General features: G+C 42.0%; 1 protein-coding gene and 1 long non-coding RNA gene across 2 annotated transcripts in view; one reads left to right on the top strand and one right to left on the bottom strand.

Annotated features, from left to right (window-relative positions):
* LOC140850719 (uncharacterized) lies at positions 1-22,846 on the top strand. Its single transcript, XR_012133744.1, has 3 exons — positions 1-156; positions 22,057-22,169; positions 22,708-22,846. It is a non-coding gene; the product is annotated as an uncharacterized lncRNA (long non-coding RNA).
* Positions 21,856-27,620, bottom strand: part of ALKBH1 (alkB homolog 1, histone H2A dioxygenase) — a 19,284-nt gene continuing 13,519 nt past the window's right edge. The window contains exons 4-6 of the mRNA XM_017650598.3: positions 26,718-26,808; positions 23,840-24,033; positions 21,856-23,036 (exon numbers count right to left, since the gene is read on the bottom strand). Coding sequence (XP_017506087.1) covers positions 22,607-23,036; positions 23,840-24,033; positions 26,718-26,808 — 715 coding nt within the window. The 3' untranslated portion in view covers positions 21,856-22,606. The remainder of the gene's footprint in view (positions 23,037-23,839; positions 24,034-26,717; positions 26,809-27,620) is intronic.

The raw sequence follows: 27,620 nt of genomic DNA, 5'->3' as shown, positions 1-27,620 counted from the left end.
TTTCCCTGGCAATCGCTGGCAGCAACGTTTCTCTTTGTAAAAGGTCATTAAAACAGACTGGGGTCAGCCCGAATCCTGTTCCTCAAAGATCAGAACACTTGGTGGAGGCCAGAAAGCTGCCGGAGGGTCACCAGGGCCCCCACGTGGCCTACCCTGGTAAGGGCTGAGAGCGGCTGGGGGTGGGGCAGGGAGCAGTTCTGAGAAGGGCGAGGGGGTGGGGGTACAGGGGAGAAGGGTGATTTCCATCCAGGGGTCAGGAGTGGAGGCACAGGCGTTAGCCCTGGCAATTGTAGGATGTGCCTGGAGAAACCACCGGAAGGAAATCAGGGAGACAAGACAGCCGGGGCTTTGGAGTCACAGTTGGACAATTCTGGGAACACAGAAGCTGGGGTGGATTTGTATCCAACTCTCCCTTCCCCCCCTCCTTCCCTCTTTATTCTCATTCCTACCCCTGACACTGCCCTTGGATCCTGCTCACCGAACCTTCCACTGCGCTTCTGGGAGGGAACACATTGTGTTTTGTTTTTTTCCACTAGAAACATCTAGGGCTGTGCTCTGCACGTAGGAGGTGCTTGACAAATACTTCCTCAGAGTGGAACTTTGTAACTAGAAGTAAGGACCCAAGACATAAACAGATATACTGATTGTCTGATAAGCAGACAGTACTCAGAGAGGATAGTTATAAAGTATTTTGCCTCTGCCCTTTGAAATGTTACTGATGGATTTGTTTTGTGCTGGTAAACAGTAAAGAGGCAGAAAAAAGGTTTGGCACAACTGGACCAATTAGAAATTTCCAAAACTAATTTGTAGGAGGGGAATTTTTTTGTTTAAATGAAATTATACCTGGAGGGCCTAAACAAATAAAAGAGATTAAAAGTAATAACAACAGCAAAACTAAAAGTAGCTCTCCTGCCCCATCCTCAATGAACAGCTGTTTTTAAAAAACACTCATCCACGGCTACTCCAGGGTCACTGCTAAAGAAGTGAGGCCCAGAGAGATGCTAACTAAAATTACAGTGGTCATTACTTCACAATAGCTTTATGTCAAATCATTGTGCTGTACACCTTAAACTTATACGGTGTTGTATGTCAATCATATCTCAAGAAATAATTTTGTTAAAAAAAATAACTGATGCCCACAGAGGCTAAGTGACTTACTCAGTATCACACAGCAGAGAAGGAAAGAAAGAGGGCAACCACCACTCAAAAAGCACAGGAACTTGAGGAAAAGCCAACAGAAAACTGGCCTACAGGCCAGATTCAGCCTGCTGCAGGTTTTCTTTAGCTTTAGAGCTAAGAATGCTTTTTACATTTTTAATGTTAAAAAACATCAAAAGAAGAATAATACTGTGTGACTGGTGAAAACTGCATGAAACTCAAATGTCAGTGTCCATAAATAAAACTTATTTGGTGTCCACCACACCCACTCACTTCTGCTGCTTTCACCTTGCGAAAGCTGAACTGAGTAGTGAGCACATGAACTGTTAAGTGGCCCACAAAGCCTGAAATACTTATTATCTGGCCTTTTCAGAAGAAGTTTGCTGAGTCCAGGTCTAGAATTCTCAGCAGTTTGTTAGGTTTTCAACTACTTGGGAAAGCCTTAGATGCTGGGGTCTGGGTGAGGTGGGTGAGGAGTCGTAAGTGGTGAGGGGAGAGAGGACTGCAGATACCGGGGTCCTTTGAGTAAAGACCCAGAAACCAAGGGCAAGTTCATGACCCTATTTTCTGTCGGCAGTACAGAAAATAGGGCAGATCTAATGTAAGGTATTATGTGGCAATTACGAAATCAGGGACAGCCTGACTTTCTGAGACTCTCCCATGTTCTGGTCTGGGCACCGTAGGGGATTTATAAACAAATTTTTAGGACACTGCACAAGAGGCTCACAGTGCTGTTAGAAGACTGTTAACACAATGTAAATCTTAAGAACACTGGCAATTATGGCCAACAATGTCAGCTTCTCAACAGGCCCTGTCCTTCCTCCTATTATATTGGCCAACACTTACTGAACACTTTTTCTGCCCTGCGCTGTGTTAAGTACCTTTTAAGCAATATCCTGTAGAGATGGGGTAGACTTGAGTATTTTTATCCCCATTTTGTAGATGAGGAAACGGAGACTTAGGGAGACTAATATCACACAGTGGCAACTGAACAAGAAAGTGGGTGGGGTCAGGATTCAGACTCATGTCAGCCTAATTTTATAGTGTATTTCTTAAGCAGCACACTTTATTGCCAGCAATGGGAGTTGGATATATCCCAACCCATGTAATATCCTTAAGAATGATACAGTGACTCATTCAGAATCAATCAGGAAAAGGGAAGCCACTCTTGAGTCTTTGAAACAGAAAGAGTTAAATGCAGAGAACTGGTAACAGAAAAGTTGAGAAGCTTGCAGGAGGCAATGAGATAGTTCAGAAATAAGCAATAGCCAGAAGATACCAGGGTTCCTATGCTGGGAGGGTGTCTTAGTCTACTCAGGCTGCTGTAATAAAATACTATGGACTGGGAGGCTTACACAACAGAAATTTGTTTCTCACATTTCTGGAGGTTGGAGAATCCAAGATCAAGGTACCAGCAAGGAAGATTTTGTTCTGAGGCCTCTTCTCTTGGCTTCCTTGTGGCTGCTATCTCACCATGTGCTCACGTGTCCTTTTCTTTGTGCATGAGGAGAGAGAACAAGCTCTCTGGTATCACTTTTTATGAGGGCACTAATCCTATTGGATCAGGACTCCATCATGATGACCTCATTTAACCTAATTAATCTCCATAAAGTCCTTATCTCCAAATACCGTCACCTTGAGGCTTCAACATAAGAATTTAAGGAGGCCGCAAACATTCAGTTTACAACAAAAGGTAAAGGAGGGAGATGGTGTCACAGCGCCCAGGGACAGGGATCAATCATTTTAAGTTAGAGCTGTGGTGGGTCTGTCTGGCAGCAGCTAGAGACACAGAAAAGATCCAGCAGCTGCTAAAGATGCTGCTCTAGCCATGCTACTTATGGCCAACACTATGATAAATAACTTTCCTAAAAAAAGGAGTTTTTCCTAGAAAGGGGAAAATAGCCTGGCCTTTCCCTTCCTCTTACTTTCTAATCTCCTTTCTTCTGTAAGCCAAGTAGAAAGCTAGCTGACTTGGGAAGTTCTGGAAAATGCAGTCTTTAGGGTCAGCCCCACTTTGACATAGATCAGGGGTAAGAGGAGAATAGATCTGCTGGCTTGGACTGGCCCAAAAAGCTTCATAGAAACTCTCCAGCTCTATGCTGACACAAATTGTCATCACTCAAGGACAGTGGTAAGTTGCCTACCAAGAACTCAAAATCACTTAAACTATCAATTCAACATATATATGATGAAAACCTTTTACCAGAAAGTATATCTAGTATAATCCCATTGTGTATTCCACAAATTAACACCAGCTATTGTAATAAACAACCCCAAGTCTCCATAGCTTGGCAGAATAGCAGATTATTTTTCACTATCACCTTCTAACATGGGTAAGAGGTTCTCCCAAGTGGGTCCCCTCCAGGTAGTTACTGAGGGACATAGCATCTTCCCATCAAGTGGCTGTGCTGTCTCAGAGTCCTTCATCCCCATACAAATGTAGGGTGCCATATAATCAGTAGAAGGACTGTGTAGAAGATGGGGCAGGTCCCTTCAGGGGATCCTTCTGGAAGCAGTGTATATTACTTCTGCCCACCTTCCCCCAGTCACAGAGTTCCAACTCAATTGCAAGAGAAACTGGGAAATGTAGTCTTTCTGCAGGCCCAGGAGGAAGTCTGGTTGGTGAGCACTGAGCCTCTGTGTTAAAAAATAATCAAACATATGCTTGTATGTGCATCAAAACGTTTCTTAAAGGATATGTAAAAAACAAGACCAGCTATATAATTTGGGAGCCCGGTGATAAATGAAAATGCTAGGCCCACTGTTCAAAAATTATTAAGAATTTCAGGATGGTAATGGCAGATCATTAAACCAAGCACACAGTCCTGAGCACAGGGGACCTGGGGGTCTGCAGAGTTAGTACACCCCGGAAGCCGCCCTGATGAAAAACTCCAAACATGACTACTTCTGAGTGGTGCTGGGTGTTGGGGAGGGGAGGGAGAATTTTCTTACCATATTATACTCTCGCATACATGTTTTTGCTAAGTACATGTGTTACTGCAATAATTTAAAAATATTTCACTCATAATGTATTTGAACCAAAATATATACTACTAACTATAAGAGGTAGAAAGTCTTCCAGGTTAGCATAACTTGGCACAGTAGCCTGACTGGAGCTATTGATCTATCTCAGGAAAGAATATGTCTGTAGGATAGGTGTTGGTCCACAGTGGGTGCCAAGGAGAGGAAAAGAACATTGATAGTTCCCATTTAATCTTTGTCCTGAGAGGGTTATCTGGTTCTGGGTTCTCAGATTATTTATACGCTGTAGTTTTATGAATTACATTATATAAGAAAGCATTTTCTTAGTACATAATTGTTTTATAAGTTTAAATTTATGGCATTTACTTTCAATCAATGAGAAAATATAGATCATTTTGATAAACAGAAAAAACTGAGATTATTGCAATCTAGTGTGCTATCAGCCTCAGCATCAGAGTTAGTATTTTGGGTTTGTTGCGTATGTGTTAGTCAGGATAGGTTGGGTTATGCTGTCATAACAAATGATCCCCAACATGTCAGTGAAACATAACAAAGGTTTATTTCTCACTTAGGCTCTGTGTTCAGCAAGGGAGCAGGCTCTGCAACATGTTGCTTCACTCCAGGGCCTGGCTGTCCTCATCACAGCCGATAGAAGAGAGCTATCACCTGCTAGCTGTTAGAGCACTGGCTTTGAGTGATACACATCTCTTCCACTTACATTTTATTGGCCAAAAAAACCCACATGGTCAGGCCTGATGTCAACAAGGCAAGGAATATAATCCTATCCAAGGGAGAATCAGTGAATTCTACTCATAAACAAGAATATAGTCTACCATAGCCAAACACGGCCAAAGTCCGAATTAACACAAAAAAATCATTAGAAATTATAAATGGTCACCTGGTAATCTCAAGGACTCTAATTAAATGAATCCCCAAGGTTGAAATAAAAATGAGAAAGTTTCTTTCAAAGTTGACACAGTAAGCACTCACCTTGTACTTATCATAAATACAAAAGACTAGAAACATCCATCTTAGAACAAACACTGGACTCTCTATTTTAGGTCATTATCACCATGTGATGTGTTAAGCATTCACTTTTACTGACCCACTGATTCTTAACCCTGGATTCAGAGTGTGTCTCCGGCAGGTACACCTGACCTTTGCTCAGCATTCAATTGCTTGGGTAATTTCACGTGAGCAGACATGCCCAGGCCTGGAATTTTCAGTTATAACCAGGGCAGAATGACAGTCTTCCTACTCAGTGTCCCATTTACAAGCCATGCAGATACAGTCATAGCCATGGCAGGAAAATCCACCACATGGACTGCTCTGAAGTCCAGCTGTTATCTAGCCAGTTTTATGTTAGGGAATCCAAATAAAGAAATAGAGAAGGCTTGAAAATTCGAATACCTAGAGGGGTCAGTTCAGTAACTGACATGGTAAAAAGGATGACGAGGAGAAACTGACCCACAAACTCATTGTCAGCAGGCTGCAGGGAAGGGAAGAGCCTGATAAACTAAAGAATCTGTACTTGTAAAAGGAGCAGCTGCTGTTCAGCTCTGATCAGTTGTTGCTGTGTAGAAAAAAAACACTTTTGAAGTTGCAAATCAAGTTATATGTGAAATCTGCTGGCTTTAAATACTGGCACTAATTCAAAATTTTGAAATACTGTATAAGCCAAATAAACACTTCCGTAGACTGCATTTGGTGTTATAAATCTGTAGTCTTTCAGGCAGGTAACCAGGGGAAAAGATCTTAGAGGAGGGAGGAGAAATCTGGAGAGAAGTAGAGGGGATCCCAAAGAGGGAGGGTGGGATGGAGTGAGGCAGGAGTAGAGGGACGTGGACAGAGGAGGAGAGGGGACAGGGGACCTGGATACAAGACAGAGGTGTTGAGATGGGATATGCCGCGAGGTGTAACCTCTTCACTCTGCTTTTCATAAAACCTTCAAGAAAGTGGACTTTCAGGATTGGTACCTTTGGAGTCAGATTTGTGCCTTCTTTATAGTATATTGTAGCATTGATAACTGGCTCCAAAGAGACCAAGTTACATTTGAATTATGTTTGAGTCTCCACCTGCTACCCCTTCTTCTGAGTCCAGATCACAGTCTGGTTTCCCAGATGGGAGAAGAGGTAGGAAAGGTGGGAAATTTGGAGCTCGGGTCCTAGAGACAGGCAGAACTGGGCTTGAATCCTGGGTCCCCTATTTATTTGCTCTAGACGTTTCTGAACTCCATTGCCAAGTGGGGATAAAAATAGTACCCATCGCCTAGTGTTGCAGAGAGACTTCTATGAGAAGATGAAGATAAAATGCTCAGCACAGTACTTAGCACATAGTATGTATTCAACAAAGAGTAACCATAATTGTTATTATTATTATTATTTACATATTATGATTTTCATTTATAATCATAAGTCCACAGGGAGAGAATGTGCTGACAGCAGATGCAAGTAGCTGGAAAATCAGTTTAAAAGTTTTATTTCTTATTAGAAAACAATGAAACACAGGGTCGACAAAAAACTTCTGGTTTTTATGCATCAGTTTCTCTGCGAGTTTGGTAGAGTGAATCAGTCCATTGGAGCATAATTACTGCTCTACACATGTCTAGCATTTTGCCTTTTGCAGAGGACTTTACTCTTGGTGCCTCTACCACTCGATGGAAGAGAGGGATCATCCCCATAGCGTGTGAGCTCCTCTGGAGTGGAAACAGAATTAGTTCCTCCGTCAGTGCTGTGGAATGAATGAATGCCTGCTGCCTGCGGAAGTTACCTCTCTCCTTCCCTCTCCCAGTACTGTGTCATCCTCAGCTTAGTTCTACAGGGAAGGAAGTAACTTGCCTGAGAGCAGCGTTTCATTATTAGGAGGGGAAATACCCTGCCCATGGGCTCCCTGAGTTTTGGCAATATGAGTAAGGGGTAGCCTCGCTCTGAGGACGTAGTGTGAGAGGACATTCCCATGGTTTAATAAAGGTTGCTTTGTACATAGACCATTTATGACCAATTGGTATAGGCACCTCAGGAATCTTCCAGAACCAAAGGTTCCAATATTCCCTATTCTTAGTCCTCCCCAACTGAAGTTAGAGAATTCTGTTGGGATGAATCTGGATGGGTCTTGACCAGGGCCTTGTAGCAGCACTGTCATTTCAAACTAGGACTGCTGGAATGAAATTACCATCAGAGAGATGTATGATTCAGATTCAAATGCAGTGTAATGCACATACACATGCAAATCCGGGACGTTATAAACCAAATTGAAAACATGTGATCCTCTTGTCCTGAGATGGCTGGCAACTTTCACTTTCTACTTTTAACATTTCTGTTTGCATTTTTTACAAGACTATTACTGTCATAATCAGAAACAAATGATGCTGTATTTCCATTTTGAAGAGAAGAGGAAGAAATGAATGCGGACTAGTAGCCTGAGCACTCCATGTGGACAAACAAGTGCTTATTTCTTGCTTGTTGCCCACTTTAGAGAAAGAAGTAGAGAAGGAAGGCAGGAAGGCTGGGAGAAAGGAAGGAGGGAGAAGTGGTAGGCTGGGCCCACCAGTGGGGACTGCAGGGACTGCAGGCCTGGGCCGAGAGGCAGGCCTCTGGGGGACAGACAGGCATGTGGGAGCAGCTGGGTGTGTCAGCAAGCCCTGACAGTCCTGCCAGGTTTGCAGTGAGTTAATTTAGACATGGGGGAATTAAGGATCATAAAGGAATTAAGGAGTCGGGCTCATTCTGACACCCAGCCCAAACGCACAGCCTATTTCTTACTCAACATTTGAAACCATAAGCTCTGCCCATAGCTTCTGCCCTCACTTGTCAAGAATGTGTGACTGGCCGATGATTCTGTAACATCTTTCCACTTTGAAAGATAGTAACCTCAGTAGAGGTGGTGAGGATTTGATAATGTGGGTAAACTGTTGAACTGCTGTGTTGTATATTTGAAACCAACAGAAGATTGTATGTCAATAATATTTCAATAAAAAAAATAATATACCATAAATAATCAATCTATAGGCAAAAAAAAAAAAAAAAGAAAAGAACGTGTGACTGGCTCTGACTTGGGAACAAGATTTTTAGCTTTAATTGGGGGATTTAATTTGATTAGGGTTCAGGCCCAAAAGACCTGAGAAAAAGTGTAGCAGGCAAAGCCAATGCTTCCTGTCTGACGCTCGGTTCAGGAAAGCGATCGAGAGCTTTCCAAGCACGAGTCACTGAACCATCGTGTTCCATGCTGGGGACTCAGAGTCAGAAGAGAACAGGCCTCTCTGTAGTGGAGTTCTGAGGTGGGAGACAAGTTCGTCTGTCTGAGAGCCGCGGTTGAGGAGGTGGTTTGCAGGTCCAGAGAGAGCGCCTGTGATCTCAAAGCGCCTTGACTTGCTGTTCATGTGACTTTGGGCACATCACTTATCCCCTCTTCTCTCAGTTTCCTCATCTGTAAAATGGGGGTGATAGCAGGCCCTGGCTTTAGGATTATGGTGCGGGGTAAATGAGATAATGCCTCTGGAACCCGCAGCACGGGGACCGGCATTAACACAAAAGTACCAGGTGGATTCTGTGAGGGGCCATAAACTCTCCTACAGTGTCCAGGAAAGCCTCAAAGAAGTGTGAAGTGTGTCTTTATGGACGAGTAAGAGTTTGTCTGATGAACAAAGAAGAGCAGCGTGTTGCAAATGCATAGCATGTTGCTGAAGAGGAACTTATGTGGTGTGACTTAGCCCCAGAAATGTGGGCTGGCTTAAAAATTGAGAAAGACCTTGTAAACCAGGTTTGGGTTTTATCTTTACCTTGAAGGCATGGGGAGAGTTTGAGAGATTTTGCTTCGTTTGTGAGGTTGCTAAGCAAAGAACAGCAGGATCAGGTATGCATTTTGGAAAATAGGTTCTAGAAGAGGTGTCCATTTGGGAGAATGGTCAGGAGCCTCTGGCTGTTGTCCCCAGACTGGTCACTAGAGGGAGACCTGGGCTCAGAAGTGACACCACACTGCTTGTTGAGGGGCTGCTGGTCCCTGAGGGGCCCCATGGACACAGTCAAATCCAGGCTCACATCAGCCCCTCTCTCAGACTGAGGCAGACCTGCTAGAATATGGACAGGGGCACTGCCACGTTAGGGGAAGAGAAACACCCCTGATGCGCTGTGAGCTCGTTGATCTCCATGCATCTAATGACTCACCTCTTCTCCTCCCTCCCAGCTCCTCTTCCTCCTCCTCTTCCTGTCCCTGCCTCTGGCCCACACCATGTGTGTGGACACCCCAGCCTGCATAGCCAAGCTTTGTCCCCAGGCCCACAACAGCTGCTGCGGGCCCAGGGGTGCATACACTGGCAGGAAGATGACGCTAAGGACGAGGGCAGGCCTGGGCCATGTGGAAAGAGAACTCTTTCTTCCCTAGGGTCTGGTGTCCCAGTGATTCCTCCACCGCCGGCATCTTTCTAACAGTCTTATTCTGTCTCTCCCTAGTGTGTCCTGGGAACTGTGTTAACGTGCTCTGCACATTCAGCCCTCACTCAGGACTCCTGGGAACGCTGATGCTTCAAATTTGTCATTTTTGAAATTGAGGTTTTATTTTTCTCTTTAGCCGGCACTGCTTTCCCGTCTTTGGGGTTATTGTTTTGTTAAATACCAATACTATTCAATGGGCCAAACCATCTTTGCAGGAATGTTGTATAAATGTGAAAGCACACTCTTTTCTCTCAAAGGCCTTATTGAGACAGGGACTGTGGGTTTAGACAGAGTAGGGCGAGGGCCTACTGGCAAGGCAAGATAATTACGGTCAGAGCAGTGTAACAATATGCAAAGAAACCCCCTACCAAAACTCTGTGTTAAACATTAAGCTTTAAAGTGATTATTCAGTGAGAGCAGTTAGTATTTCCCAGATAAACCAAAGTATCTCAGCATAGCTCATGTTTTCTACTGTGTTAATCACGCCATTGTAGGCTCCACTTTAGCTCGCTTAAAGACCCAGGCCTATATGCTGTTTTTCCTCCTTCAGACCTAATTAAGTAATTTGTACCCTGGGCAATTAATTTGGCAAGCAGGTCCAGCAGTAAACAACATAGTAAAAGCAAGAAAGATTCCATCTAGATTGCCTATTAAAACCCAGGGAGTTAAGAAGTATGGTTCTTAACAAACTCTTCAGCAAATGAACAATAACTCAGCCCACCTTGAGGGCAGGGCAGGCAGTCTTGACTGATATGCTCCCAGACCAAGAAGCTGCTATTCTGGGAAAGAATCTGCAGTAAATTTCTTATATTAATTTTGCAGAATTATCTGAAGGACTGATGAGAAAAGAGACTTAATGTCTTATCAAGGATGAACACTCTAAGACCACCTAATAGGTTCACACCCCTAGCCCTTTATCACATTCCTAAAAATCCTCAGCTGCCTATAAAACCCCTAGACAATGCACAACTACTGACTTTCTTGTCCTCTCCTGGCTTGCACCAGGAGCTCTTTCCTCTCACTTTATCTCTAAATAAAAGCCTCTCCTACCTTGAATGTTTGCTAAGTTCATTCTTCAACTCCGTGAACAAGAACCCCAGCATCATTTTCAGGGAGAGTCACTCCACTTTATGGGTGGGAATGTGGTTCTGGAAATTACTTAATGATCAGCAAGCAGTGGCAGAGAGCCAAAAGAGAATGGAAAACGCTGTTGTCCAGTTTGGTAGCTCAGCTCAGCCATGACATGCACATCTATTTTGTACATACAGCTATTCCAATGTCTGATTACATTTCTTTCTTATCATTAGGAATCTAGTGAAATATTGATACTTTCTTCCTTTGCCCTTTCTCTAAAGATTTGTCTTTCTCACCCACTGAACCACTAGTCAGTCTTGTCACATCTCTAGCCTTGGACATTCCAAGCTCCATTTCCCCATGTTTGATTAAAAAAAAAAAAAAGCTTTCCACAATTTTTCCAGACTAACCTTGAGGTTAGCTTTTACTTTTTTATCTGAATTATGTGTCAACAAATCCTCATCACTTTCATATGTCTCTTGGATATGTTGGGGGGGTGTTGTGTTTTTTCCTCAGTTCCTGTCCTTGCCACAACAAAGAACTGAAGGGCACAGGCACAGTAGTGAAGCAGAGTAAAAGTTTTATTTAAAGTTACTTAAAGAGAGAAAAAGTACAGGCAACCTCAGGGAGGAGAGGTGCTCTGAAAGGTTGGAGAGAGAAAGTTTAAAGCTACACACTTAGAAAGTGCAGGTGACCTCAGAGAGAGGAGCACACTGAAAAGTTGGGGGTTCCCCACTTGTGGGTAAAATTGCTATATTTCCAGAATCTCTCGCCTGGCTTTAGTGCATCTGTGTATCAATAGGTGTTTCCAAGGGGTGGAGGGAATTAAACCATCTACATATTAATAGGTAATTACAACAGTGCACGAGGGCTTATCTGGACCAGAGAAGTTGGGTGGAGCCCCTCTTCTGCTGCAGCCTGGTCAAGAGAGAGACGGGACTGCTTGTAAGAAATTAAGCAGGTTTCTTAACTTTATTTCTTCCTTTGACTGATTTCGGTTTCAAAGGTATTTTGCCCCAGGATTCCACCTCCGGAGTTACTCCCTTTTAAGGATTTTTCAGGAATTTGACAAAGGGCTAGGGGTGCAGACTTGTTAAGTTGTCCTCAAATATTTGAAATTAACTGAACCCAAGAAATTTACTGCTCTGATTTCTCCCTGAGATACCAGCTTCTTGGTCCAGGAGCATATCAAACAAGACCACCTGCCCTGCCCCCAAGGTGGGCTGGGTTATTGTCTGCTAAAGAGTAAGTTAAGAATCTTACTTCTCAACTACCTGGATTTTAAAATGCAATCTTTTCTTTAAGATGGAATCCTTCCTGCCTTTTACTATGTTGTTTACGGCTGGGCCTGCTTGCTAAATGAATTGCCCAGGTTGCAAATTACTCATTAGGGCTAAAGGAGGAAAAACAGCATATAGGTAAAGTTAAAAAAATAAGCTGGGCCTTTTAGCAGGCTAAAGTAAATCTTACAATGGCATGATCTAATTGACACAATGAAGACATGGGCTGTGCTCAGATACTTTTTCTTATCAGGGGAATATTCAAATATTCCAGGCCACATTGCCCCTGGCCTTTTGAGCTTTAACTGATTAACTCATTAACTTTGTGAATCGTTTCTGGCTCTCTAGTTTTAACTGGTTAACTCTGATTACCTTGTAGTGGGCTTTACTGGCCTTAATTCTCTCTCTACCCCGCTCATATTTATTTTCCTGCCTAACAGATACACCCTTTCATTTATTTTCTTAAGTTTACCCAAGTACCACATGAACACAAAGTACAGAATCATAAAAGTAAAGAGTGGAAGATGCCCACAGTCATTTGTTTAATGCTACAAATTCTCTGCATGGCAATCCCTGCACCTCTTCTCAAAGTAACTTTGCCATTCATCTTATTAAGAGATGGAGTCTATTTCCTCATCCCTTAAAACTGGGCTGACCTTTGACTTGCTTGGGCCAAGAGCTTGGTGCAGGCATGATGTTATTGAGTTCTAGAGCCTGGGCCTGCAGAAGTCTAGCTGCATCTGCTTTCACCAGCTTGGAAAGCTGCTTGGGACACCATGTAAGGAAGGGTCTAGACCACCGCAGTGAGAGGCCATGTAGACTGAGGCAACCCGGCTGGCAGCCATCACCAACAGAATGCCGCTGCATCTGGGAGCTCAAAGGGAACCAGCAGGGGAGTGACTTAGCAGCCAACCTACAGAATCAGGAAATATAATGTTTTTGGTGTTTAAATCCCTAGTGTTAGGGTGGTTTGTTTTGCAGCAAAGGATAACTGAAACCACTCTCATCACCCCTCTCTTGGTCCCAGTCTTCTCAGCTCTTTCCTGGTGCATTATGAATACCCATGTGTATACAACTACAAAGCTAAGATGTGTAAGTGGAATCACACTTTACGTACTGCTATATTTTCATGTGGATACATATGGATTATGTAACTCTTTAAAATCTCTATGAGGACTTATTATGCAGATGTACCACCATTTATTACCTATTCCGTGTTAATAGACATTTAGGCCATTTCCAATTTTCCACTGCTACGAATTCCATTGCAGTGAATATCTCTGTCCCCTCCCTGTCTCCCTGCTCTGATCCACCCTGTCCACCGCTGCCTGAGTTAAGGCAGGGCAGAAACAGAACAGCAGGCGCTTAGGGGCCCCTGGGTAGGTACCTGCAGGGTTTGGGTCTAACCCCTATTTTCTCAAGAAAACAGAGCAGCATTTGTGCCAGAGGGCCACCACTTCTCTCCCTCCCTATCCTCTTGGAACATTGTCATGGGGGTGGAGATGACACATAAAGGAGACTTACACGGGAAGATGGAGATAGGGCTGTGTGCTAGGAATGCTGGGAAAGCCTGAATCCAGCGTGTCGCCTCTACAGGGGCCCGTCACAGAGGGTTTGCGCCCATCCAGCGCTCCCAGTTCCCTGAATGCCCTGTGCTGTCTGCGGGAGCTTCTGGAGTCTCTCTGTGGCAAGGTGCTGCAGGATAGGGCCTGACGTGGGTGTCTGTGATGGGGCGGTGGGTGCAGGGCATGGGCTGCGCTTCTGCGGAGGGATTTCTGCCAGAGGAGTGTGTGTGTACATCACGCGGCTACGGGGCTGCAGGCAGGGCTATAGCTGTGCCTGAGTGTAAATGTGACCCACCTCAGGGATCTGCTGCTGTTAAATGAAGCGAGGCATCGCCATGGCAACACAGTTCTCTGCTCCCAGGCAGATGCCAAGCCCTTAAATTATATTTTTTTCTGGCTGAGAGCTTCTCAATTGCTTCTGGTCTCCAAAGTAGTGGGACTGTCAGAGCGCCAGATGCCTCACCCTCATCTCCAACCTTTCCTCAAAGCCTGAGAGGTGATAACTGGGGGAGCTGTCTGGGCGGCATGATGAATTTTGTTTTGGGGAGTAGCCTCCGGTGAAGGGGGTTGGGCAGAGCCACGGACAGCCCACTTTGATTCTCTCCTGGCCCAGGGATGGGGGATTAACTTGCGCCAGCAATGCGTTCTAGGAGAAAAACTGCACAATGAATGTTAGTGGAGACGCCAATCATCTCTTCCACGAATCATTTCCTTGCCTTCCACTCATTGTCTTTCCTTTGAAGTGGAAAGCATCCCCACCTCCTTGGCCACAGCTGACTGGAGTGGGGGTAGACGACTGGCCCGCAGAAAACCAGGCCAGTTCTCTCCCAGCGGTTCGGATTCTGGCTAATGTCTATATGCAACCAATCTGGGAGGCCAGGGACGGAAGGCGCCACTTGGGGGCAACCCTGTGTAAGTAAAACCAGCAAAGAGGGTCCACAGTCAGATGGCAGACTGCAAGGGAAGTCAAAATCAGAGGGGGAGGAGGGCAGGAGAGAGAAACAGGATGTTGCTGATGCCTTTCCCGATTACAGTTCACAGGGAGGCTGAGGGCACTTCCTGCCTTAGGTTGTTTTTTGTGATGCGGTAGGTTTGAGTCTTGTAGTGGAATGACCCCTGGTTAAGGCATGAGGAGGACTTGGATACGGTCTGGCTGATGAGGCTGGAAGTGCCTTTTCTAGCTGCATTCGCACTCAGGATAATCAGTGAAGCCCTCAGAAAAGGCTGCTCGGGCACCTGTACATGCAAAAGGATGCTGCTACCTTTCTGCAGCCAGTTGATTGCAAAGGAGTTTTGTGTTATACAATGCCACATGAGAAGTATGACAAAGGAAATTTTATTCAATCATCCAATGACATTTTATTAAGTAGCTACTCTGTACCAAGCAGTATTTCAGGTGTCAAGGAAATATCAGTGAACAAGACAGAAAAAAGCCTGCCTGTAGGAGCTAATTTTTGGGAGAACACACATAATAAATTGAAGATGTAATAGCAGACACTGTTAAGGGCTATGAACAAAATAAATGAGTCTTTCAATTTGAGTTGTATAGAATCATAAACTAGTAAGGTTTCAAAAAGTCCTCAGAAGTTTCCAGATGAAACAATAGAAATAATAAATGGCCTTTAGCCAAACAGGAGGGTAGTGAGGCTAACCCTAGCTCATTCTTTGTTGGCTTTTATGTCACTTCCTACAGGAAGCCTTTCCCTACCAACTCTGGATTAAGTGCCCCTCTCATTTCACCTAATATTTGGCCCATCACAGCATACTTTATGGTGATCACCTGTTTATATAGGTATCTTCCTCACTCACTGTAGGACCTGAGGTCAGAGACAATGCCTGTCACATTCACATAACACATTGAGTCTCACTTCATAGATGCTTACTAGTCGCTGGATGAATAAATAACAATGGCTGATGCCTGACTGACAGCATCAACACTGATACTTGTTTTTACCCTGTAGGCAATCCTTCCACCAAGTGACCCCTCCAAAGGCAGGTGTAGTTGATGACAGACATGGCATGATGGTCTTTAGAGATAAGAGAAACATCTTCCATAGCCAGAAGCCCAGGAGAGGTGTTTCGTTCACTCTTTTCCAGCTCTTGAGATTGAAGCCTTCAGGTTGACCACCTCTTAAAGATGAAGAAGCAAAGTCTGTAGGGCCTTTATCTGGTGGCTCACAGGAAGTGCTTGAGCAAATGGAAGCAGCCAGCCATTGGCTGGCCACACTTGGCAGACCTAATCTCAATGTGGGGACAGGACAGTTAATTCCTAACAAAAAGGAACACACAGAACACCCAGGAGAAGTGCACATGCACAAACACACACCAGTGTGCCAAAGACAGCAAGATTTTACCTCTTGTCCCCTTCCCTCCCCCAGAGCTTAAAGGAAATAAATCTTAGGTCCCTGTGGACCTCAATGCTACCTGTCCACCTATGGCACGAGAATACAGTAATCCTTTTCAGGAGGGGATGGTGGCCCTTATAAACTGGTTCAACCTTAAGGTTGACTGTTTATGGCCAGCAACTAAAGCCCACAACCAGTATGGTGGAGGTAGAACAAGATTTATTGGATCCTTTAAGTTTAGCAAGCTATCTGAACTTGAGATACAAAAACACGATGGAGGCTGGCTCCCTTGCCTGGATGGGTAGATCACATAGTCTCTAGCCAGCCCATGGGGACTCAAAGCCAGCGATCAGAACTAAGCTTTTGTGATAGTAAATAAACCCAGTTGCTTTCTGCATCATTAAAGCAATACCAGTTCTTATTTATAACAGGAAATTTCCAGAGTCTGCAGAAAAATGAATTTCCTCCATTTTTATTATTGCATGATTTTTTATTGGGTTTGCAGTGCATGTTTAAAAAAATTTATGTAAGTAATCTATACATAATATGTTCTTATAAAAAATCAGGCAACACAAAAGCACATAGAGTAAAAAATATCTTCTACCACCTCCCAATCTCTCCTCTCCACTATTACATTTGGATGTATTGTCTTCCCTGTGTTTACAAACATGTATGTGCATACACATATAATGGTCCTGTTTAGTTTTTACATATTAATCTTTTATATATATATACATAATACAATAGTTCAACATATTTTTATACTGTACATAACATTTTATAATTTCATGTTTTTCAATAACCAACATATCTTGGAGCTCATTTCCTGTCAGTGCATAGGATTAATGTTCCATAGTGTGTATGAACCATACTTTAACTCTTTCCCCAATTAACACTGACTGGTTGTTTCGTTTTCCACTACTATGAACAACACTATAATGAACATCTTTTTACACATATCACCATGTCCCACTATAGGCATTTCTATGGGGAAGATACCTAGTGGAATTGCTGGGTCAAGTTTAACCAAAACACTCATAATTAATAAATAGCTTTATCAATTTCATTCTCACAGTAGTGTGAGTGCCCATTTCCACACATCCCATAAACACTGGATAGCAATTCACTGAAATATACACTGAGTAACTACTATGAGCCAAGCACTGTTCTAGAATAGGGCACATCTCTGCCTTGTGGCACTTAGTCTAATGGAGGGAAACAATGAACAATCTATCATTTATCATATCTTCTTAAAAAGTATTATTTCCTTATTTAGGAAACTATGTGGAATTTTATGTCATAAGCGCTACAAGAAAATTGAGTATGATAAAGGAAACTAGAAATGCCAGTGGGACTGAGATTGTGAAGGGTAGTCATGGAATGCTTCACTCAGGCGATATTTGTTCCTTCCTTGAATGAGGTGAGTGTGACTCTTGCGAAGGAGAGGGTTCTGGGCAAAGGCTGGGGGCAGAAATGCGGTTTGTTTAGAGGTGCATCAAGGCCAGTGCAGCTTGAACAGAGGGGGTATGAGGATCAAGAGGAAATGGGCCAGATTGCGGAGGGACTTGTAGGCAACAAAAAGGACCTATAGTGAAGAGAGTTTTGAGAACAAGAGTGACATGATCTGCTTTAGGTGTTAACAGCTTCCCTCTGGCTGGGATGTTAAGAATAAACTGTGGAGGTAGTATGTGGGGACAAGCGAGGAAGGAGTCAAGAGGTTATTGCAATAATCCAGTTGAGAGAGAATAGTGGCTTGGGCCTGGGCAGCAACACTGAGGTGGACAGAAGTGGTTAGATTCTGGATACTTTGAAAGTAGAGCCAACAACAGTTGCTTAGAAATAGGGTGTGAGGGAGGAGTCAAGAAATTATGATCTCCTTAATTTTGCCAAATGGAGGGATACAAATCTATACCTCATTAATTTGCACTTCCCTAACTACTAGTGAGGCTAGCATCTTTTCACAGGTTTACTGGCTATTTGTATTTTCTTGATACAGTATTGTTTCCTTTCTTTTGGTTAATGAGTAATTTCCTTACCAAAAATCTTGCCCATGGGGTAGCTTTGTTTTCTGCTTACCCAAACTCTGGGATTAACTTCTCATTTTGGAAATACAGTATTGGAGAGATGTGTCTTGCCAGTGGGTTTCAGCCCCAGGCAAGTTCGCTATGGATTCAATGTGACCAAACAAATTGACAGCAAGACGTTCTTTGGGGTGAAAGGGTTTATTACCCAGGTTGTTCTCCCTGCGGTAGGTCGAACACTAGTGTTTCTGCCTCCGCCCAGAGCACTGGGCCGAGCTCTCTATAGAGCGCAATAATAGCTTATTGCCTAAGGGTGTGGAAGCAGTAGCCCAGCAACAGGCCAGTTACATCATCAGGTGGTTTAAGTTCGGTGAGGATCGTGGCCATAGGAACCTCAACTTCCCCACAGATGGGATGCTTACAAATGAGAAAACTGGGGCTCAGTTGAGTGGCTTTTTCACTCTCACAGCTAAATATTGGAGCTGTAATTAAAATTTAGCTTTCCTGATAACCACTCTATTTTACTTTCCATCTTACTATACCATCTTATTAAATCTGTTTTACCAATAAAAGTAATTGAGAGCCAACAAACTCATCTCCATAAGGGCTCAAATTTGGATGGGCTAGTTGATCAAAAGAAGTGTCAATGAAAATTTACTACCCAGGCTAAGAAACTAGATTTGCATTGCTTTTTTGCACTGTAGCCTTTGAAACAGGAGAAAACAGGAGAGGCAGCTTTCCTGCCTAGCCCACAGCCCCACCATGCTGAGATCAATAATCATTCCCCTCCTTTCCACCTCATCACCATTCTAATTTGCCTTAATCGAATCCACCTAGGGCAGTAGAGCTTTTTTTTCCTACTCTAATAAACCAACCTTTCAGATTAAAAGAGAAAAGACCAGCTTATTTTAGTGGAAAAGTAATTGGGGAAATTAAAACATGGCAAACCAAGTCTTGCCGAGTCTGTCCTGTTCAGCCGACATCTGTCTTCACTGTGGGCCTGGGATCCTTCTAGGAGAAACCTGATGTGGGGGTGCAGGAAACACGCAGAGGTGCTACTGAAATAAGCAGCAGAGAGTACTGAGAGGGTCCATCTCAGCCAGACTTTAAAAGCAAGATTGTCAGAGACTGAAAGGGCCCAGACTGGAATGCAGCTAATGAGGGTGCACATTTGCAAAGGTGAGTGGACACTTTACAATGCTGCTGATGGGAGGTGTAGGGTGTGCCTCACCTGACCCCTTTAAAAAGCAGCACAAAGGCCTTCTTCCAAACAGCAATTTATACTGGCTACAAAGAATTTGGAAGAGATAAGATTATTCCCCGTTAGCCTTTTCTGTGTGTGTACACACTGCATACAAAACACACTGGTCAAATATATTAAATGGTTTTGCTCAGTTAACATATTGAGCATTTCCTTCAATTATAAATCTCTCTCTAAAACACGATTGATAGTGGCTGTGTAGTATCTTATTACATGAAATAAGTCTGTCAAGCCCCTTTTGTTAGGACAATGTTGATGTTCTTAGATTTGCATCTAACAAATTTCAGGTAGAGGCAGAATTACCAGAGTATTTCCCCCCTAAAAAAAATCTATTCCAAAGATTTTCAATGGAATAATCAGAAATGTAGAAAGGCACAAATAAAACCAACATCAACTATAATTTCACCTCCGTTCACATTTTGCTTTACATACCCATTGTTTTTAAACAAACATGTAAGCATTCTATAAAAGGCTACTATGCAGTTCCATAATTGGATTTTCTGACAAATAACAGCATAATAATGTCTCCTGTATCTGTTCTTCCAAAACTTAGTGGCTAGTTTTCTGTGTAGTAATGCCATATCCACTAGGCTAGTAAGTGACACGGAGGCAGGTACTTTGTGCAAAAAACAGTGCCTGTTAACTCAGAACAGTGTTTAATAACCACTTAATCAAATGAATACATGAATTTAATCAACCAACTACCTGTTGCTGGATATTGAACTCATTTCAAACTTTGACTATTATGACATTTGTACACTAAAATCTTGGGGACAGCTCTATTTCCTTAGATGCAACTCTTAGACGTGAAATTTATTGGATTAAATGGTACATTTTAAAACAATTAGGATGACCATATAATTTATCATCAAGCGAGATCACTTCTGAGAGGAAAAGGGGGCATAATTCAGGACTGTCCTGGCCAAACTGGGATATAGAATTACACATTATGTGATGCTAAACACTACCTTAGAGGCTACAGCAATTTAAATTCCCACTAGCAGAGTATTAGAGCACCAATTTCCCCAGGCCTAACATTTGTGACTCCACTCTTGACACCACATTACGTCCTAGATAACAGTGAATATCTACTTGGTGTTTTTGACATAAAATAATGAAGAAAATAAGACAATCATCCCCTTGGTTACTTCTGGCTTCAGGTTCCTTTCTAGGGGTCTAATTTTCCTTCCCAGGTATTGGCAAAAGTTTTTTTATAAAAGGCCAGGTCGTATCTTTTAGGGTTTATTAGTCTATATGGTCTCTGCTTCAATTATTAAACTCTTGTCATTTTAGCATGAAAGCAACCACAGATAATCTGTAAATTAATGTGGTTGTGTTCCAATAAAACTTTATTTATAATACAGAATTTTGTATTTCATATAATTTTCATGTGTCACAAAATATTATTCTTTTGTTTCCCCTCTTCCCCAAACCATTTAAAAAATGGTTGTCATTTTTTAAGTTGGTGGGTAGTACAAAAACAGGAGGTGGGTCATAGTTTGCTGACCCTGACTTAGAAAATGTTTGGTAGACAACTGAAACCTAGGGGATCATCCTCAGGTAAATGTAGAAAAATCTCCAATTTTTACTTTTTCCTTAATTGTACAGTTTTCTGTGTATTGTCAAAGTAGAATGCATTATATACACCTTCAACTCTATGTGATTCACAAAAATAAATGGAAGAAAGAGACACACACAGAGAGAATTTAATTGTGCAAACAATTCTGCTCACCATCCCACTCAAGCACATCTGCACAGCGAGCCTGGGCTGGGAGAGGGGAATCTGCTACCCGGCCTCAGTTTCCACATGCTCCTCATAGGATCTTGCTTCATGGAGTGTGAGTTTACAGTTGGAAAATGTTATTTTTGTACAACACTGCTCCTAAACACAAGCCAACACTTTTTTCTGATACTCCATTGAATGAACAGCAATCTAATGCTGAAGGATAAGCTGACCCATTAGATTTACAAAACAGTATGCTGGTTTCCAGTGGGTCACATATAATGTATATTGTGGAAAATTTAAGGGATTCTTTTCCAGCAGTAATTTTAATTATATGACATTTTCCTATCATGCACTAATTAAAAAATTCGGTTACACACAAGGGATGAATCTATTAATTTTTATTACATTAAAAAACCTATAAAGGATTATGTTATGAACACAATAGTCAATGCTCTTAAGAAACAAAAAGGCAAGACCAAGGAGAAATGCAAATTCAGCAAGTCATGCTGCAAGCAGCAGGCATCAAGGTGGCTTCCAGCCAGTCACCCACACAAACAAGCTGGGATGTTCTAAGAGCCCACAGAGGAATAAAATATTGGCACATCATGTTTTTAGAAAGGAGCACTAAATTCTCAGTATCATTTGAAATATTAATATCCCTCTAGAAAGATGGTAGTAAATATTATCTTCACTTTATGAATGAGGAACCAGGCCCAGTGAAGTGTAAAATAACCAACTCAGGGTAGACCGAGTTGAGTTGGTGGGGGTGCAAAGATTAAAATTTGGTGCTTCATCCATTTTCCAAGCTGTCTCCAATCAAAAAAGACAGCTGTGACAGAAATAGCAAGGAATATTCTCATCGGTGAGACAGCACAAAGAATACTTGGGGCAGAGCAGGATGGTGCAGGGCAGAAACAGCCAGGGGCCCCAGTAGCACAAACAGTAAATACTGCAAGGAATAACAGGAAAAGAACTAATCCATGATACACTAACCTTTGAAAACAGATACGGATCTTTAATTTAAAATAGATTAAGTTTATTCATGGAGAAAACAGTTATATAACACCCTTGGGACTTAAAATTAATATTGCACTAAAAAGCCAAGAGGAAGAAGATGTTAGAGACCGAGAGACATCTGGCGAATCCACTGCTCCCCTTTCCTCGCGTTTACACAGATTTACCTTTTAGCTGAGAAAGCTGTAACTTCTCTTCCAGGGTATGGCACTTCCAGTCCCACTGTCTGAATGTGTGCAGAAGTCCTCTATCAAGGCCAGAAAAGATGGAAGAGAAGATCACAGAATCTGATGTTGACTGGAAGATTTACGAAGGTGAGAGACTCACGGTTGGTTCATGGAACCACAATTTTACCACAGATCACTAGACGGGGTGGTGGGAGAGTATTATATAATGTTTCCCATTAATAAAATTTGAGGTATTTAAAGACTCCATAGATATGGCAACTCACTTCTACTTCCTTCAGAGGTAATGGCTGAGGCTGAGAAGGCAGTTGTGGAAGGTCATACTTCCTTGGACTTCTCCCATTGGTGCCAACACCTACCTAGGACTGGACCATATCAAACACTTCCCTGAACAAACTGGTCAATCAGTTTACTCCTCAGGATGGGTTCCAAGGCAACAGTGTGATCAATGATGATTTTCCCTGCCTGTTTTTGGCTTGTCTTGGTGCTAAAGTCTACGGCAATACAAAACATAATGGTCGTTTACTGTAAGACCTGCTTGAGTAAAAGAACTGGTTCTCCTAGTCTCAGCTGTCAGGGGTTAACCTAGCTCGTTTTACTTGGCTCTTCTCATCATCCAGATGGCAGAAACCTTCTGTACTGGCGTCTCTTTTATTCTCCTCCACAGGTTCCAGAGGGAATTCCTGGTCTGTGGCCAGTACCTGTCGGACGGTCATGTTAACACGAGCAGTTTTCAAGTAGCTGGTGCACACCTGCCAGTCCTCCACTGAACAGGGCTCTGCCACTGAGTCTCTGGGAAGGTCAGCTGGTAGAGGTGTCTCTAGGCAGCAAGGCAGGCTTTCCCCCCAGGGGCTTGGAAGAACCTTTGGAACTGCATGGTTCAGCAGACGGCTGAAACCTGACATTACCATTATGTCACCACTGTGCATGAACATGGCTGTTGGAGCTTCATCTCTTTTGAGGCCACCCAAGAGAAAGATGGCCGATTGGCCGAAACTACAAAAACACAAGTAAAACAATGAACAATAGTTTCTGTTAGCAACCATGGTAGGGAAGTTACTGTTAATGGCATTATTTTCTAACTTTAGCTCAATACATATTGCTACCAAATCCTCCTTTTTCAACTGAGCTAAGATCCTTCTTTTTTGGCTGTGTCTATGAGTGACCAATCCATAATCTGCTACTTAAATTTATGACAGCCCACAGGACTGCTGGAAAATATGAAGTAATTTAATACTCAAATTAAAAACTTAGTTTTAACATTACCCATATACACATTATTGATGCATTTACGATTTAAGTCTTCCAATGAAATTATTTGAGTCCTTTATGGTATGTATCATTCCTGATCATTTTAAAGATAGGGCAATTAACAAAAGATTCTCTTCAGGCACTTTCTTTGTGAGATACACGTGTAGTAGTTTGCACAAATTTAAACTTATGTTCAGGGAGACAAGGACAGCAAACTATTCCAGCTTTTAGCTTTGCTCTTCTCTAGTCCAAAAGATTGCTCACTCTGCCTTATGGCTTTCCACCTGTCTGTTCTACAGACACTGACAATACCTGTCATTACAAAAGGCAGACTCCATGAGTCTTAAACAGAAGTATTTACTGTAATTTGGTCATTATTCTTAGAGGCCTTGGCTAATTTTACTTATGATACGTTGTTAAGATGCCCGGAAGTAAAAGATTAGAGTTCAACTATTTTGTAAATCTTTATGTATTTATTTATTAGCTTAAAAATGTGTTAGAAAAAAGGATAAAGTGACAAAAATTCCAAATCCCTAGAACTAACTTACCTGAATGACAACAGGGGTTTGGAGTAATCTAGTTCAGATTTGTCTACATGAATTCCCAGTGTGGAGTCCAATCGGTAGTAATTCAGGATACCTGCTTCGGCTCGGAAACTCTGAAATCCACAGGCTGCAGCTACTTGCTCTGAGAGGAAAGCCAGGTCAGAAGGGAAAGGTGTATAATGATCTGCTGAGTATTTCTTTGATAAAAGTAGGGAAAATAAGAAAAATAAACAGTGACCTCAGGAAAACAGAAAGCTGTGGCATAAAATCAATCACCACTTTAAAATCATCTAACTTACATGTAATATTAACATAGCATGATTTATCCATCCATTTTTAAGGCGTTTAGTAATCTAATGATGAGCTATTCAAGATACTGGGCACTGATTATATGGTAGGCACTGTGCTATGATTTATATAAATTAGACCAATTCACCCTGGAGTCTACACATGAAGCAATTACCACACCTCTCTCTAGTATACTTTAATCCCCAACAGGATAGTTCTCTTAAGCTGAAAAGGCAACTCAAAACTGCTACTGCCAAGAGATTCCTAAGGGAACATGACAACTAAATGTAACTGGCATAGTGGATGGGATCATGGCACAGAAAAAGGACATAATTAAAACTAAGGAAATGTGAATCAAGTATGAACCTCATTATACAATAACATATTGCTATTGGTTTACTAATTGAGACAAAGGTACCATATTAATTAATGTAAGATGTTAACAGTAAAGAGAATTGGTTATAGGGTATATGGGAAGTCTCTGTATTTTCAACTTTTCTGTAGATTTAATAATACTATCTTAAAATGCAAAGTATTAAAAAAAAAGGCCACTCAAATATTTTAGCCAGTTTGGTTTTGGGGCTTTCAACCCTGCAACATGCTTAGTGTTGATTTCACTGGTGAATCTGATGGTATGACATACTCAAAACATCAAACTGACTGACACTGTGCATCAAGGCAGGACTTTAAAATACAAGTGATTTTCAACACTTACCTCCCAGAAGTGCCTCTATTTTTAGCACCTAGGTATCACAAATATTTGTTCTAAAAAAACCTCCAAAATCTTCAAACGCCCCTCTACAATGCCCCCCCAAAAAAACACCCCAAAACCCAACTCGCAAAAGGCCAGAATCTCTCTACAAAAACTATACAATCCCTGAGAGTGACAAGGCAGCCATCGCCAGTGCTGGTGAGTTTGAGGGCTCCGTGGCCATGTAAGCGGCAGCAGCCTGACACTCTTGATGCCCCTCTCACGTCTCCCTTTGCTCCACCGACCTCAAATCTGATTGGAAATTCATTTGTGTCTCTTATCTCCGCTGGTGTCCTAAAAATGTATTCTAGCTGGAGCAACAGATCCATAGCTCTGGAGAGAATGTATCTACTTTGGCTAGAAGTGAGCTTTCACTTGAGGTTAAGGAAGACTTTTCTAAAGTCTTTGATGTCTGGCCAAGCCTTTTCAGTTTTAGTCTTTATTTTTTTTTCTTCTCCTGTTCCTGAACTGCAAATATAAGAGTTTTAATTTAATTTCTCAAAGCTAAGGGTGTAGTGAGACAACTTCAAGGATTTCTCAACCATTTTAAGTTTTAGTTTTTCAGAAGAGCTGCTATTGTAGCATTAGGTCGCTACTGCTGTAATGAAATAATTACTTTTGGGCTTTTAGCCCTATCCGAACTGTGTGCACTATCCTTGTCTCTGATTACTCAATTCAGAGTTTTTGATAATTTTCACTCCAATTCTCTTTAGTAAATGAGGATTACTTCGAGGACCTTATAATATAGTAATAACAATAATCCTAATAGTATCAGCAATAAAAATGGTAATATAAAAAATAAGCTAACATTTACTGTGTTAATGCACATAAGCACTTAGAAGACCTAGACACTGCTGTCATCACTATGTAGGCATTCATCATTTAATTCTCACAGCTACCTTATGAGGTAGGTCCTATCCTTACTGAAAGCAGGCTTCAAACCTAGGCTGTCTAACCCAAAGAACATCACATGGCATTTCCCCAGATACATATATATCTGGTTTTCCATTAAATCTGTATCACTGAAAATAAGAATTATATTCATGATATCATTATATTATGAATATTTTTGAGCAACATTTACCATTATGTTGACCAGTTAATATATAACAATTAATATATCTGTTAATAAGCTGGGTTCATGGAACCAGGGAACTTTAAAAAAGTAACTGGTTTTTTACTTTTGGTCTATACCAATCTGTTTTATTCAGTTTACTCTTAAAATTAGTCCTTCCACTTGTGTGAACATCTCAGTGAGACAAGAGACTTCTCTGTCAGCGATAAAGGAGGCATTTTCTGAAACACAGAGGTCAGGAAAGAAGAAACTATACCTCAAGAAAACATGGAACTCTGTTACATGCAGGCCCTTCCTTCCCATATCTCCTGCTCAGATCTTATGTAGCAGGCAAAAGTATCTAGATCTTGAAAGTTCTTTTGTGAGTTGATGGAGACCAGAAGTATATGGAGCATCTTTTACTCCAAGCAGATACTTTGTAGAAAATAAATTCTTGGCAACATTAAACAATAACAGAAAAAAGGATTGTAATTGAGAGCTGCCCTTAAATGCAGTAAAGAAAAATTTGTATCCCTGAAACCTGTTTAGAGAAAGCACTGATCTCTGCTGAAATAATACAACCTGAGGGCATATGAAGAAATTTTCTCTTGATAAATTATTCATTCCTTTTGAGATAATTTATCAAGAGGACTTTGGGAGGTTAATGAAACAGATCCTCCCACAAATGGATAGTCTGTTACTTTAAGCTTGGACAGGAAGAAATCACATAATGGGCCCAAGAAACAAAAACAAGGGAAACAATGAAACTAGCAGGAAAATTTGAATACCTTACTATCCCAGTTATAATGGTAGCCTAGGGTCACCCAGCGCAGTTTCTCTAGTAAACTTCGGGGTCTCCGTTTATTCACTTCCTTACACCTGTAATGATTGGAGACAAAAGAGGACTTATTTATCTTAAATGGCAGCAGTGGCCCTTTGTACAGACCATGGAGTCTAAATATGGTTCCATGGTGTAAGTTGTCAGCCAAGATCTTGACAGGGGTTAATGAGAACAGATAAATGAGTTGACTAAGAATATACTAAAAAACATGTTAGCATTTTTTGAATTAAGGTATCACTGATATACACTCTTATGAAGGTTTCACAAGAAAAACAAAGTGGTTATTACATTCACCTTATTGTTGAGTCTCCCCTATACCCCATTGCAGTCACTGTCCATCAGTGCATAAGATGCCACAGAGTCCGTTTGTCTTCTCTGAGCTAGTCTTCCCATGATCCCACACACACCATGTGTACCAATCATGATACCCCACAATCCCCTTCTCTCTCCCTCCCCCTCCAACTTCCCTCCCCCTCCCCTTGGTAACCACTAGTCCCTTGGAGTCTGTGAGTTTGCTGCTATTTTGTTCCTTCAGTTTTGCTTCTTTGTTATACTCCACAAATGAGGGAAATCATTTAGTACTTGTCTTTCTCTGCCTGACTTATTTCACTGAGCATAATACCCTCTAGCTCCATCCATGTTGTTGCAAATGGTAGGATTTTTTTTCTTTCTTATGGCTGAATAGTATTCCATTGTATATCTGTACCACATCTTGGTATCCATTCATCTACTGATGGACACTCAGGTTGCTTCCATATCTTGGCTAATGTAAGTAGTGCTACAATAAACATAGGGGAGCATGTCTTTTTGAATCTGAGAAGTTTTCTTTGGGTAAATTCCTAGGAGTGGA

This window comes from Manis javanica, chromosome 8 (genome assembly GCF_040802235.1).
Source record: "Manis javanica isolate MJ-LG chromosome 8, MJ_LKY, whole genome shotgun sequence".
In the NCBI taxonomy this organism is placed as follows: domain Eukaryota; kingdom Metazoa; phylum Chordata; class Mammalia; order Pholidota; family Manidae; genus Manis; species Manis javanica.
The sequence above is the reverse complement of the archived record's forward strand: the minus strand, read 5'-3'. Positions and strand labels throughout refer to the sequence as shown.